Source organism: Fundulus heteroclitus, chromosome 5 (genome assembly GCF_011125445.2).
Source record: "Fundulus heteroclitus isolate FHET01 chromosome 5, MU-UCD_Fhet_4.1, whole genome shotgun sequence".
NCBI classification, from domain to species: domain Eukaryota; kingdom Metazoa; phylum Chordata; class Actinopteri; order Cyprinodontiformes; family Fundulidae; genus Fundulus; species Fundulus heteroclitus.
In genome coordinates, this window is record NC_046365.1 from 11,276,348 (window position 1) to 11,290,594 (window position 14,247).

At 40.7% G+C, this 14,247-nt stretch overlaps 1 protein-coding gene across 1 annotated transcript; it reads left to right on the forward strand.

The window, feature by feature from the left end:
• Positions 1-5: 5 nt before the first annotated feature.
• rbpja (recombination signal binding protein for immunoglobulin kappa J region a) lies at positions 6-10,133 on the forward strand. The gene is made up of 11 exons (XM_012857537.3): positions 6-96; positions 697-735; positions 3,071-3,166; positions 3,254-3,419; positions 5,071-5,245; positions 5,339-5,476; positions 5,561-5,673; positions 5,788-5,928; positions 8,679-8,834; positions 8,934-9,037; positions 9,122-10,133. Exons 1-11 carry the CDS (start codon positions 77-79, stop codon positions 9,441-9,443), a joined length of 1,470 nt encoding a protein of 489 aa, XP_012712991.1. The 5' UTR covers positions 6-76; the 3' UTR covers positions 9,444-10,133.
• The last annotated feature ends 4,114 nt before the right edge of the window (positions 10,134-14,247 follow it).

Sequence of the window (14,247 nt, forward strand, 5' to 3'; positions counted from 1 at the left end):
GGGTGGGACCTCGCGATTGTTGGATTTTTTTTTTTTTATCCGATGGGGCGGGAGGAGGAGGAGGGGAGATTCAAAGATGGCGCCCGTCGTGACGGGGTAAGTAGAAATTTCACCATAATGTGGTTGAAAACGTGAAGTTATCACGCGGAGAAGCATCCCCAGCTGTCGGAGATGTTTTTTGTCTCCCTTTTGGAAGTAACATTTGATCACATGCTGGTTTTGTTACCTCAGTCTCGTCCAGTACAGCTTGTGATTTAATGCTGGGTCACTTGCGAAACTATTTTTCGTAGCATGCTGCCTCTCTGTCCCTGGTGAAATTGTTGCAAATTATTTCAAATTGGTACAGACACTTCAATGTGAATTAACTTTTATTAAAAAAAAATCCCTTATTTTTGCGTTGTATGGCGAAAGCGTATTGGATAGCTGCTACATTTTTGAAATTATACGCGTAATATGTTTTTGTACATCCAGTTTTCTTTTCGAGCTCCACAACAGATCTGTTCCATCACCACATTTGTACGTTTTACCTCCTTCTAGCTGTTCACTGACTCCGATCCTTATAAAAGAACGTGCAATAATTTAGACTTGTATCTGGACAGTTACAGAGACTAAACCTTGGCATGTGTGTTTTTTATTTCTGCTGTGTGTTAAACCCACATGTACATCGCATCAGGTCCTGTTGTTATTGTTTTGCAGGAAGTTCAGTGAGCAACATCTGCCTCGACGTTTAACGAGGTAAGAAAAGAACTTCAGCTATGCTCCATAGTGCAGATTCTTCACAACCATTTTGAACATGCTTACAGATTTTTAAATAAAAGTACAACTTAGTAAAAATTTGTCACCCAGGGTGATGTGTTTTCAGGTGCCCCCCTCCCTTTTCATTAGGTAATGTTTTAATTGAGAAATGTAGGTACTTGTAATGAAGTGTGGACTTTCCTGGATGGAGCTTTTGAACTTTTGCATCTTTATTCCTTTTATCGACCATTGCTCTGAGGTGGGTCAGTAGGGGTGTAAATCACCGGCTTTATCATGATACGATGTTATTTCGATGATATATTTGCCGATAAAACAGTCTGTTACGATTTCCAATTGATGCGATCGATATGACCCAAATATGATTTGACCATTTTATTTCTAAACTCTTGCAGGCTTCAGGCATTTAAATAAAAAACTAAACTTTTCAAATTTCAAAATATTATAATAATAATAATAATAATAATAATAATAGATCGCCTGTTCACTTATGTCTCATGCCTTGTTAATTTCAAAATAAAGGTGTCTTAAAAATCATGATATGGATCAAAATTTTTATTTTGCATTGGTGTAATTTGATTGTTAATCAATATATCAATGTGGATCAATGTACTGGTACACCTCTAGCGGCCGGCCTGGCGCTCTGGTGTTAAAGAAGGCCAGGCTGCTTCAATGGGACATTCCTCAAATGACGTCACATTTGTCTGTAGACAGCCCGGGTTTCCCGGTTTGTCGGACAAGAGCAAACTAGAACGGCAACAAACGCAATACCAATCATTTTTGAAGATGACAACGTCCCAGGAGCTTCATTTCAATCTGCTTCAATCGAGAAACAGAAAAAAAAAAGCATATCGATAAAAATAGAAATCAGATTGATCGATATTGATAATTGTCAAAAAATATATTTAAACTGCAGCCCTGGCCATTCTATGCTGTTGCTTAGCGACCTATTTTTCAATAAAGAACACTGAATTTAAACACAACCTTAGGGCTGGTCGATAATTCAATAACAATATATATCGATCAATAGAAAAAAAAGGATAAATAAAAAGGTAAACAGAATAACAGTTTTCCTTCTTTTTGCATTCTAGCCTTGTAGGTTAATACTACAGTCATTACATCCTCCCAACCAATCACAAACGCAGATGCAGGAATGCTCAGTCTTCAAGCTCCGCCCCCTCCAAAGAATTTAGAGAGCATGTGTTCTTTTTTTTTTTTTTTAATTAGCAGTTTTGGTAAAAAGTTGGTTGAATAAAGGGTTGAGTTTGAATTCATGTTTTCTATCTAAAAATAGGTCGCTAAGCAACAGCATAAAATGGTCAGGGCTGCATTTAAAATATGTTTTGAGAATTATCCATATCGATCAATATGATTTCTATTTTATCGATATGCATGTTTTTTTTCTATATCGTCCAGCCCTATTTTTACCAAAACTATAAATCTTTAAAAAAAAAATAGCAATGTGTGCTCTCTGAACTCTGAAGTTTGGTGAAGGAGCTTACCTGGGTCTGTGTTTGTGATTGGTTGAGAGGATGTATGACTGTTGTGTTTTGTTGTTTTCATATTGTCTGTTGGCCTAATATTCAGGACAGATCTATTCACTATTTGACTCAAACAAGTAAACTATTCAAACGTTACCGCTCTGTTTGGACGACCACAAGACGGCAGAGACGTATGCGTCTAAATTTAGCAATTTGACGTCATTTGAGGAATCCCCTATAGATTGGATTAGTTCATCGTTGCCTTGTCTGTTATTTACCTCTTGTCAATAGTCCATAAATTCTTCACTACGAGGTTTAGGCAAGCCCGATTTGCTGGTCACACACAGTGATACCATTGTCATTAAAGCAGGTAGTTATGTTTGAAAGTGTGAGCAGGGGCTGGAAAATGAAATTGGCTCATCCATAAAGCTCGTCGGCAGCGGGAAGCGTGCCCTGAAATGTCCTGGTAGACGGTTGTTGAGTTTGGACTTGATAAAACACAGTGGATCAACCCCAGGCTCCTCAAGTCAATAACTAAGTGAGGAAACTTCACACTCAACCTCAAGCAATCTGGATTCTGCAACTCACCCCTCCTCTTCCAGACTGTGGGAACTTGGCTTCCTCAGTCTATGCAGATTTTACTGATCTGAAATGATGACTTTGACTAACTGAGACAACTTAGTCCAGGTGAAACCTCCCCTCTATTGTCTCCATTTGAGGAAAGGCTTAACACAAAGAATGTGACTGTTGTAGCTCATGTGTCGGTGTGGCGTAGCACCTGTATTATGGAGATTGCTATTTGCTGTGATTAATGCATGGACTCATCTTTATTTCAGGGAGGCTATGAGGACTTACTTGAAAGAGAAACAGGATCAAACTGTGCTCGTACTGCATGCTAAAGTGGCGCAAAAGTCCTACGGAAATGAGAAAAGGTTTGTGTGAGGCTCTATAAATAAAACAGTTCTCTGATCAGAAGAGATCGTTTGGAGCCTTTTCATTGTACGCTCCGTGTCCATTAGGTTTTTCTGCCCGCCACCATGTGTGTATCTGATGGGGACGGGTTGGCAGAAGAAGGTGAAGGAGCTGGCGAAGGACGGTTGCTCTGAGCAGGAGGCCCAGCCTTACGTGTTCATAGGGATTGGCAGCAGTGAGCAGGACATGCAACAACTCTTTCTGGAGGGAAAGGTGAGTAACGAGTTATATGACTGTGCTCTGGGCTCGCAGCGTCTTGCAAAAGTATTTTATCACATCACAGTCGCAAACTTCAGTGTATTTTGTTGGGATTGGGATGTGATAGATCAGGGTGTAATGGTACCAAAAATAGCAATTTGGTAATGTTTTCAGTACAACCAGGAGAAATTAACAAAAAATGAACACAGAAATTTAAAGCTATAGGTGATAATCCTGTTAAACACTTTTCGTCATACTGGGTGAAATGGTCCTTCCATCCTGACATTAGTCAATACATTATTTATTCAGAAAAAGGAGGTTAAAAATGTGATCTCTGCGAAAGCTGCAGGCCTGTAAAAACGCTGACCAATCATGTAATTTGGTCTGAATGGAAAGAACCAATCAGATGCCTTCCTTTTTTATCAATGTGTTCTACCATGAGTTTAATAAAATGTTGAAAGAAGCTTCTTTTGATCACTTTGTATAACCTGACAAAAGTATTCACTCCCCTGCTGCAGCTGCAGAGTTTAGTTCATGTGTGAGCCCATTGTATTTTACTTTGCTGGGACCTGTGGAGTGTTTCAGAAGACGGCAGGAGGAGCCTGATACAGATAAGGATGAAATTCTCCCCTAGATTGAAGGTCTAGGTTTGGAGTTAACATTCTTTACCTAAGTTACAACAGCGCTCATTAGAGGCAAGTGGAGGTTTGCGATAACACTGGTGTATAAGGGAGTTTTTCATTTTGCCTAGTTAGAACAGATGAGTAGATGCTAAGAGCTTTGTAACATCGTATTCTGTTCTTTTCGTATCAATATTCTAACAATCAAGCAGAATGGATTCTTTCAGGCAGCAAAAGAAACACAAGGAAGTCAGATTTTTGTTAATGTAAAGGGGTCGCATCAGATGGCTTTCTAAAAGAGCAGGGGGGCACACAAGTCTCCTTCAGTAGTGACCAGTTGCATGTCTGTTACTGTAAAGGCATTTGGAGCGATTTAAAAGCTACAGGCCGTCGGTGTTACCTCCATTCCAGTAGTATTTACATTTAATGTGAAATAATTTCAGGTGAGTAATTAAGTTGACTGTCGAGTGAGCTACGTAACTCATCGCTGGTAGGGTGTGCTTAAAGAGGGCTGCATTTGTTACTTACATGTGCGAGCTGAGCTGAAAAGGCTGTACAGAAAGTTTACACCCCTGATAATAGACAAACACAGAATGGCACATGTTGTTAAGGTGGAGGGGAAGAATATATTATTGCTATAAAGCTCAAATAAAATCCGAAAAGTTTGACAAGCATTTGTGTTTAGCCCCCTTCCTTCTGCTACCCCTAAATAAAATTCAGCAGAACTAATTACTAATACTGTCAGAAGTCATTTAATTGGCAAACAGAGGTCACCTGTTTTTAAATGAACCAGATATGGTCATCTTCCTCATCATGGACTACTTTTGTTTGATGTATCACAAATCCCAATAAAATACTCTGTACAGTTTTTGTTGGTAATTTAACAGAATGTGTGAAATCTCATGGGGTATGAAAACCTTTGCAAGGTACTGGCTGCTTTGCGCTTTAAGGACAAATTCTTTCAAAAAACACGAAAAGGAAGAGCGCATCATACTTAAAGTGTACCCATAAAAAACCGTTACCTTTGTGTCCTTCCTCTGCGGTAGAACTTCTGCACAGCTAAGACGTTGTACATCAGCGACTCAGACAAGCGAAAGCACTTCATGCTGTCGGTGAAGATGCTGCACGGAAACAGCTCGGACATCGGCGTTTTTCCCAGCAAGAGGATCAAAGTCATCTCCAAACCCTCCAAGAAGAAACAGTCCCTAAAGAACGCGGACTGTGAGTCGCGCACGCCGACGTGGTCCCGTGTCGATCTGGTCTCTGAGCTCTGAGAGAAGCTGTGGTTTAACCTTCCTCCTTGTCTTTGGTCAGTGTGCATAGCCTCCGGGACTAAAGTGGCCTTGTTCAACCGCCTGCGTTCCCAAACCGTCAGCACCAGGTATCTGCATGTGGAGGGGGGGGACTTTCACGCCAGCTCCCAGCAGTGGGGTTCCTTCTACATCCACCTGTGTGAGTTAAACAGTTTTTTCCCCCTTTTTGTTTAATTTTTTTTGAATGAGTAGACAATTAAAAGTATTTTCTCAATCTGTTCAGTGGACGACGATGAATCTGAAGGAGAGGAATTTACTGTAAAAGACGGCTACATCCACTACGGTCAGACGGTGAAGTTGGTCTGCTCTGTTACCGGCCTGGCCCTGCCTAGACTGGTACGTGAGTCGCCGCCGCACCGGCGTCCCCCGACCCGCAGCCCTAACCTGTTCTCCGATGCACTCGTTTCATCGTCCGTGCTCACGGTGGCCGCTGTTGGCGTATTTCTTCAGATCATCCGTAAAGTGGACAAGCAAGCGGCCCTGCTGGACGCAGACGACCCCGTATCGCAGCTTCACAAGTGTGCCTTCTACCTGAAGGATACAGAGAAGATGTACCTCTGTCTCTCACAGGAAAGGATCATCCAGTACCAGGTGAGCCGATGCACGGCCGCAGCCAATGAAAACAATTTATACGTTTTTACACGCTTGGACTGTCTTTGGGTTAGTTTTAACAATACTGAGGGATTCAAGTGATATAATTACAAAATATTTAAAAAATTTTTATGCAAAATGAGATTTCAAAAATGAATTTCTTTTGTTGAATGAATTGAGACATCCCAACAGTTATTGATCAGCTTTGGCCAGTTTTTCTTTGCCCTCTGCTCCGATTGTTGCTCAGCCTGTCAAATACTGAAGTCTCATATTGATGCACTTGTACATCGTTAAATTTTTTTTTTTTTTTTGTAAAATCTCAAAGATTAGGGAAACGCCCTTTGAAAGGCTACTAGTGTGATTGCCTCTATTTTCTGCTACATCGGTCAACAGACACTGCAAAAACTGAACTATAAGTAGGTAAAATCTTCTTTAAATGAGTGTATCTGCCCTTGATTTGAGCAGATAAATACAATTATCTGCCACTGGAATGAGTATTTTCACCCCAGAAATAAGAGAATTAGGGGTATACTACACTTGAAATATATGATGAGTTATATTTTAAAATCCTGTTGCATTGGCAGATAATGTTATTTACCTGCTCAAATTGCTCAAATCAAAGACAAATACACTCATCTCAAGAAAGTATTAATTACTTTCAGTTCCGTTTTTGAAGTGAAACTGCACATTTATCTGTGTTACATTTGAATAAAAACAAATTTGATAGTCTTAGTCAGTCAAAAGAAAACTGGAAGTGGGCAAAATCAATGTTAATGTGTCAGACAGAAAAGCTCAAACCAGTAAAAGCCTGATCAAAGCGCCTCTAGATGTGCTTCTCACTGAAAGTCAGACTTGAGAACGTGAAGGACAGATGACGGTCTGGTCACAATCTCAGCCTTTCTCTCTTTCTAAGGGTGTTGATTAGCTGGAAGGTGGGGATTTAAGTTGTTCTATAATCCAGAGCATACTAGGCATAAATTACTGTGATAATGATGAATATAAATAACAGTAAACAAGGTTGCATTGGGTAAAGAGAAGCAGGCATGGGCTGTAGATGACTAGATAAGTGATATGCAGCAATGCGCTAGACAGAGATTAAGCTACTGAAGCTGATGGATTAGACCTGCCGCTGCACACTAACTAGGTTGCAGATGTATTGTTATTGCAGTATCTCTGTGCAATATTAATATTGAGAAGAACCGCTTGGACTGTAATAGGTATTAATTACATAAGTACGTGTGCTTTGAAGCTCTCTATGCCAGCAACATACACTGCTAAAAAAATTAGAGGACCACTTTAATACTGATATGGAATGGGTAATGAGTTAGGAATAAAAGGATGGTTCATCAGATGAACATGATCAACCTACAGAGGGCTTCGTCCAAAGTCATGAAGAAAGTGAAACTATAAAATTAATGCAGCAGGCTACTCACATTTGCTGCAATGTCATCACAGCAGCTCAAAATGGTCCTCAGTGGTGTGTATGGCTCCCACATGTGTCTATGCATGCCTGACAATGTTGGGGTGTGCTCCTCATGAGATGAGGGATGATGTCCTCCCACATCCTGATCAGGGCATCACTGAGCCCCAGAACGGTCTGAGGTGCAACCTGGTCGCGTCAGATGGAGCTAAACATGACGTCCCAGCGATGTTCTGTTGGAGGTCCGTCAGTGGGATCTAGTCCCTCCTCCAGGAACTGCCTGACCACTCTGGCAGTATGAGGCCAGGCATTATCACACAGCAGGAGAAACCCAGGACCCACTGCACCAGTGAAGGGTCTAAAAACGGGCCTAAGGATTTCATTCTGATACCAAATGGTAGACAGGGTGCCGTTGTTTATCCTGTACAGGTTCAGCGTCCTGTTCCAGTGCTGGTGTTCTTTGATAAATGGCTGTTCCTCCTTGTACAAAGGAGCAGCTACCAGTCCAGCTGATCGGTTAAGGATCTCAGACGGTCCTGCCCAACTACTTAAATGCAATCGAAACAAGATGAGAAGAGGAAAATGTCTGCGGCCTAAACCTGCAGAACCATTCCTGGTTTTTGGGCCATCTCATTGTCCCCTCTCCTACTGAAGTACTCAATACTCCAGAATTACTTAGACCGCTGTATTTGGTGATGCTAAATTTTGTGAGAATTTGTTTTAGGATTGGATTAGAAATGTAAAAGTTTATAATGATTCTTTGTGGTAATAATGAGAAAAGTGATGATAAATAGTATTTAAAATGCTCATTTAATATCTTTATTGTTGTGGGTTGCTGCTCTCATAGAGCCAACAGCTGAAAAAAAAAGTCCAGGTGAATATTACAATAATTTATGGTTTATAACATCATGTGTAGTTCATTGCTGTCAAGATAATAACACAAACAATTATACAATAAAGGTAAATGGTAAAATGAAACTTTGCTTTCTTTACCAGAATGAAGTTGTTTAATAGCAGATCTGGAAACAAATGTTTCCAGCAGCTAGAGAGACTTCTCATTATCTAGAGTCCATGTGTTAACCTCAACACTGTTTAAGTTTATATTTATGACAGATCAATCCTCATCATGATAACATGCTTTCTCAATATCATGCAGGAACCAGTCTGATGGAGAATGTTTTATTTTTTATCAGTGATGTCCATGCATTTAAATATTCAAGCTGTCCGAGCACCAACACAAGGTGCAACAAGCATCTGAATAAACATCCTACAAGCGCAGACGGTTTTTATATTTCGTGTTTAAATATTAAAGTGTGTGGTTTTACTCCAGGGTACTTCATGCCCCAAAGACTCCCGCAAGGAAAACGTCAACGACGGCGCAGCGTGGACCATCATCAGCACGGACAAAGCAGAGTACACGTTTTACGAAGGCATGGGTCCCGTCCCCACGCCGGTCAGCCCTGTCCCTGTGGTGGAAAGTCTGCAGGTAAAAAAATAAAATAAAAACAGATCTGACGTCTTTCCACCCTGTAGACCTGTCAGGCTCTTTTAAGATGTGTTTTTTTTTTTTTTCACCCCCCTGAAGTTAAATGGCGGAGGAGATGTGGCCATGTTGGAAGTGACAGGACAGAACTTCACCCCTAACCTCAGAGTGTGGTTTGGAGACGTGGAGGCAGAAACCATGTACAGGTGAAAGGCTCGGCCGGCGTTTAGCTCGCCGCGCGCTCCCCTCTTGTTTTCTGACGCGGACCGTTCGTTTGCTTCCCCGTTCAGGTGCGGAGAGAGCATCCTCTGTGTAGTCCCGGACATCTCTGCCTTCAGGGAGGGCTGGCGCTGGGTGTTGCAGCCGGTCCAGGTGCCCGTCACGCTGGTCCGCAACGACGGGATAATCTATCCCACGGGCCTGACTTTCACCTACACCCCCGAGCCGGGACCCCGGCCTCACTGCAGCGCCACCGGGATCATCCTCCGATCAAACAGCAACGCTTCCTCGTCCCCGGCGTCTTCCGCCTCTCCTTTATCCACGGTGGGTGGCCACGGGGACGGCCACGGAGCCAGCAACAGCAGTGACTCAGGCGTGTCGGCGCTGACGTAGTCGGCAGCGGTTGGTGGTTCTGCTCTGAATGACTGTCGGGGAAGGATGCGCGGTTTTTCCCCAAAGAGGTTCAACGGACCTGTAAACCTGTGCTGAATTCCCGAAGCCCCGTATTTTCAGAGCAACTGTGAAAACACCAGGAGCGCTCAAGAGCCGGGGGGAAAAAAAGGACGAGTTTAAAAGACTTTAGCGCCCCCTGGTGGAAAGTTGCGGACATGAGCCCCACTCAGACTGATATCCCAGATCCCCACCCAGGAGGGGATTGTGCCTTCTAACGCTAACAGCTGGATTTGTTAAAAGGTTTTTATACTTATGTGGGTCGAAAGGTGTCTTCATTTTCTTTTTACCATTAAAACTTTTTTGCTGAACAATCTGTTAACTCTTTTTTTTTTTTTTTAGCAAAGGAAGATTTGTTATGGTAACATAGTTAAGGACCATAAAAAAACATGTTTTTCAGATTATATTTTGTAAGCTTTAAAGGTACATTGGACAGTTTCTATTTTGTATAATGCCACAAAGGCATTTCATTTTGTTACTATATAGTTTGCTCCTTGTGTTAGTTCTCTCTTTCTGTTTGTCTCAAGGTGGCTGTTAGCATTTCATTAACCATCTTACTACAACTTTGGTCTCTTCACAGCACTGTGTATTGCATGTTTCCTGTCGAAAAAAATAAACTTTTTCACAATCTTATCTGCTGGTCAGTCATGGCTCAGTTCAGTTGACGTGAAGTGGACCCGACTTTGAAGCAAACGTGCCGTTGAGGTTCATAGTTTTTAAAAAGCTGCTTAAAACCCAAGAATGCAACTTTGAGCTGTCCTCTCTAGCTAGCTGTAATGAAAGCTGTGATCAGTTTTTAAGATTTATCATCTGCCAGTTTTCAGTCGCTTTTACACGTTGACATCAATGGTAAGTAAATGCAGCATGTCGTTGGTTCAGGGTATTTTCTGATGTGCTCTGACTAAAACGTGCTGCACTTGGCTGAGAGGGGAAACGCAGGCTTTTCCCTGTAAATGTCACGTCTTTTTGAAGTTTCAAAGATGTACGTTTGACCTGTTGCTTTCTCACTCATTGGCACGTTTTTCATTGGAAAATGGAAAAGTTAGTGAATTACTCCTCTTGGATGAAGTTTAACTTTAAGTATTGTGTAAGGAAAAAAAGACATGGCGAAAATATCTAATTTAACGGATGCAAGTATTTAAAATATCCTGCGTCAGAAGCGAGTGCTTTGTAAATGTTAATGAAGTCCACAGTGCCATAAAAAAGTAGCCCTCTACCACCCCTACTTATTTTGTCTTTCTGTTGGTTATTTTTGGCACATTTAAATGTTTCAGATCATTAAACCAGTTTTTTTATATCAGATAAAGATAAACTGAATAAATAGAAAATGCAAGTTTAAGACATGTTTTCACTTTAGTAACACTGGGGGTTGAGCACTCTGAGCTGTGTGCTTGAGTTTAAGGTGACAAGGTGATACCACAACATTTTCCTTCAACATTTTCTATTGAAGAGCAGAATACAGGGGCAGTCATTCCAGTTCCAAAGCAGCATGGCACCTCATGCTATGACACTTATCCCCACCATGTGACTGTGCGTATGATCTTTTTTCTGAAATGTTATTAGGCCAGATATAATGGGTCTATCAAAAAGTTCCACTTCTGTCTTCTCTAGAGAATCTTGATATTTTTTGGTCAGCTGTGGTTTTTACCTGGGATCTCTCTAATTTTTTGTCCAGTATTTATGGTTTTTAATTGTTGTATTAGGAACACTGACCTTAACTGAAGTCCTTAGATGGTGTTGTAGTTGAATTAATTATGGTAGGTAAGCCACACTTGGGAAGGTTGATCGATATTCTATGTTCTCCATTTGCAGAAAACGGCTCTCACCGTTGTTTACTAGAGTCCCAGAAATGCTTTGTAAGACTTTTGCACTTATAGGTTTCAGGGACTTTGTTTTTCATTAGCGCTTCAGTTCTGTTAGATTAAAGATGAGTTGCATTTTAAGATCTTTTAGCCTACTTGGTTTCACTGATCGGGCAGTAATCAGGTCTAGGTGTGGCTAGTGAAAATTAACTCGGCTTCCCAAAAACTGCTGTTTAATCACAATTGTCCACATCTGTTAACTGTGAGTAGTCATATTTAAAAAGGGTAGTTACTCTTTCAAATATAACTAACTTGATTTGGATCTGTTTTTTCCCCTTAATCATTGATATCATCCTTTGTTTCATTCACTCAGATTAGCTTTTATAAGGGACCAATATTTTTAGACAGTGCTTGATCATGAAGTGATCAGAGAGCAGAAAAGCTCAAGCAATTTGTTGTGAAGCAAAAAAATAAATAAAATAAAATAAAAGAAATGGAAAGCCAAAGAACAGAAACGGGACGTTTTCAGTGATCTATCGAAAAGCTGTCATGGACATAAATGATTGGATGATAATTCTTCTCAGTACTGAGTCACTTATTTTCAGTAGGCAAAAGGAAGAAATCACTGAACAATCCGACAATTAGTGGCAACAGATTGCAGACATTACATCTACAGTAATCTCCCAAGTCTCTACTAAATTTTAGAACCATTCCTCATTACATTAAAGAAAAGTGAGTAAATGATAAAGTAATTCCTGGTGATTTTTGGAAACTAAAAGAAAATGGTCCCTGTGAATGGTTCATGCTGAAAGACTCATTGGCTAACCACTGCCAGGGAAGGCTGTACTAAAGATAAAGAATGTTGTTTTATGATTTATTTATTACGAATGCCATGAATCAATGGGGTTAAGGCTCACAGAAAAGCCAAAGAAGGACAATGTTTTAATGATTTTTTTTAGATGTATTTTTTTTAATATTTGAAAAAGTCAAAATGCTTTTTTTAAAACAGAATTTCTGCTATAGTTTTATTCAATTTTCACCTAAATACAAAAAATAAAACACCTATAAATATACGACTAAACTTCAAAAAGAGCATTTTTATCATAAGATTCCAACACATTGTCTTTAAATGCAAAGTTATGTATGTGTAACTATCCATCACCGGTCTTTGCATCCATTATCAAACCTTATTTTAAAGGCAGCACCTGTGTTGATCACTGAAATATTCACGTCCCCTGCTGATCCATGTCAGGTTCAGATCCATCTGCGTGTCCCGGGTGTATCAAGCTTCCATGTTTTGCACAGTTAAGTGGTTCTCAATATCGCATCTTAACACTATGAAGTGACATGACGTTAAGCTAAAACTGCCTCGTCGTGTCACCATCTAGGCAGCTTCATACCTCTGGTGTTTATGGATGACGAGCCTTCTTCTCATATCATGTAGTTTGTGTTCTTTCCCTAAATAGTACCTGAAAAGATGGGTCATGCATGGGTCTGCATGGTGCATTACACTTTCACAAGCAAAGCAGTCTACAGAGCGTTTTGCAGGTTATTTTTGTAGGAGTGGCTAATTCTTTAATCTGTTCTCATCTTTCTCCCTACATAACTTAAAGGATTACTTCAGAAGTTCTCAATTTCTGTTAAGATCGCAAACCCTTCAAATCTTACCGGGAGTCTGAATTTACTATTAGTCTAGATTAGTCGATCCCAGAGGTTAGAGCTAGCGGGTAGCACAAGAGCAGCCAAGGCCAAAGCAGACTTCGGCCATGTGAAACATCCCATCTGCAGTCTCAAAACATCACAGCAAATACCCTCCCTCCCCCTACCCAATTTGTGGACCTTTAGACCAGGGGTTCCAAAACTTATCGGTCTGTGACTCCCAACATTTCTGTGCCGGAGACTGGCATCCCCTGTTTGGTGAGAGTGGGGGGTTATGAAAATAAAGTCAGAAAATTATGAGTAAAGTACCCCTAGTATTTTTATAACCTAACTCTCGCTAGATGGATGGTGTTCCGACTAGCTCCACACGACTCCACACATCCATCTGGAATCACAACCATTGGGAGGGATTTCAATACCACATAAAATGGACTAGCCAATCAGGATTGGCGGGTGGAAGTTTTGTAGTTGTGAGTATCAGAGAAGTGACTGTTTTGATACAGACAACAATGGAGGCTGGCAGCGAGGAAGCAAGCAGTAACACCGATGCTGCCGTTTCATCTGTGTTAAACAGGAAAGGGAGACGGTGCACCACAAATAATCTTGCGTCAAAACCATACTGAGAATAGAATGTGAACTCTGACCAACTGCCTATATAAAGGTAGCACTGTAAAAAACAGAAGTACTGCAGTGATTTACAGTGAATGCTGTTTTGTTGCCTTTCTTGGAATGCTTTACTTGCAGGAAGAGCATTGATGGTGCGCTGCCTCCAGCCTCCGTTTCCTGTGTAGTCATCCCATATTATTATAACTTAGGTTTAAAGGTTCAAAAAACAGCACTTCCATTGAACCGCTGTGCAATTTTTAAATTGGAGTTGTCTTACGACGGTAAAACATTACTCGAGTCTTGGGTCTTGGCCCTTTTAGGAGTGGCAGTTAGCTTCATCCCACACCTAAATTATATTTAGACAATAATGTACTCAGAATATCTGCACATTGACATTGAATGATGAGAATCACCTACTGTAGGTGAGATGCAAACTGCTTGTAACCTTTGAAACTCTCCTAAACCTCCAGATCATGTTTTGTTTTTGAAATTTTGAAGTCAATTTGCCTTTCAAAATGCTTTCCCCCCATTTTTTAAGCAGCTGGGGAAAAAGGAAAGTCATGTTTTGGAGAAAGATCCCAATTGGAGTCTGAATATCTTTACAGTAAATCAATTAGAAATGCACAGGTTTTATATCAATCTAAAAACAGATGCGATCTGATTGAAGTCACATGGACTAA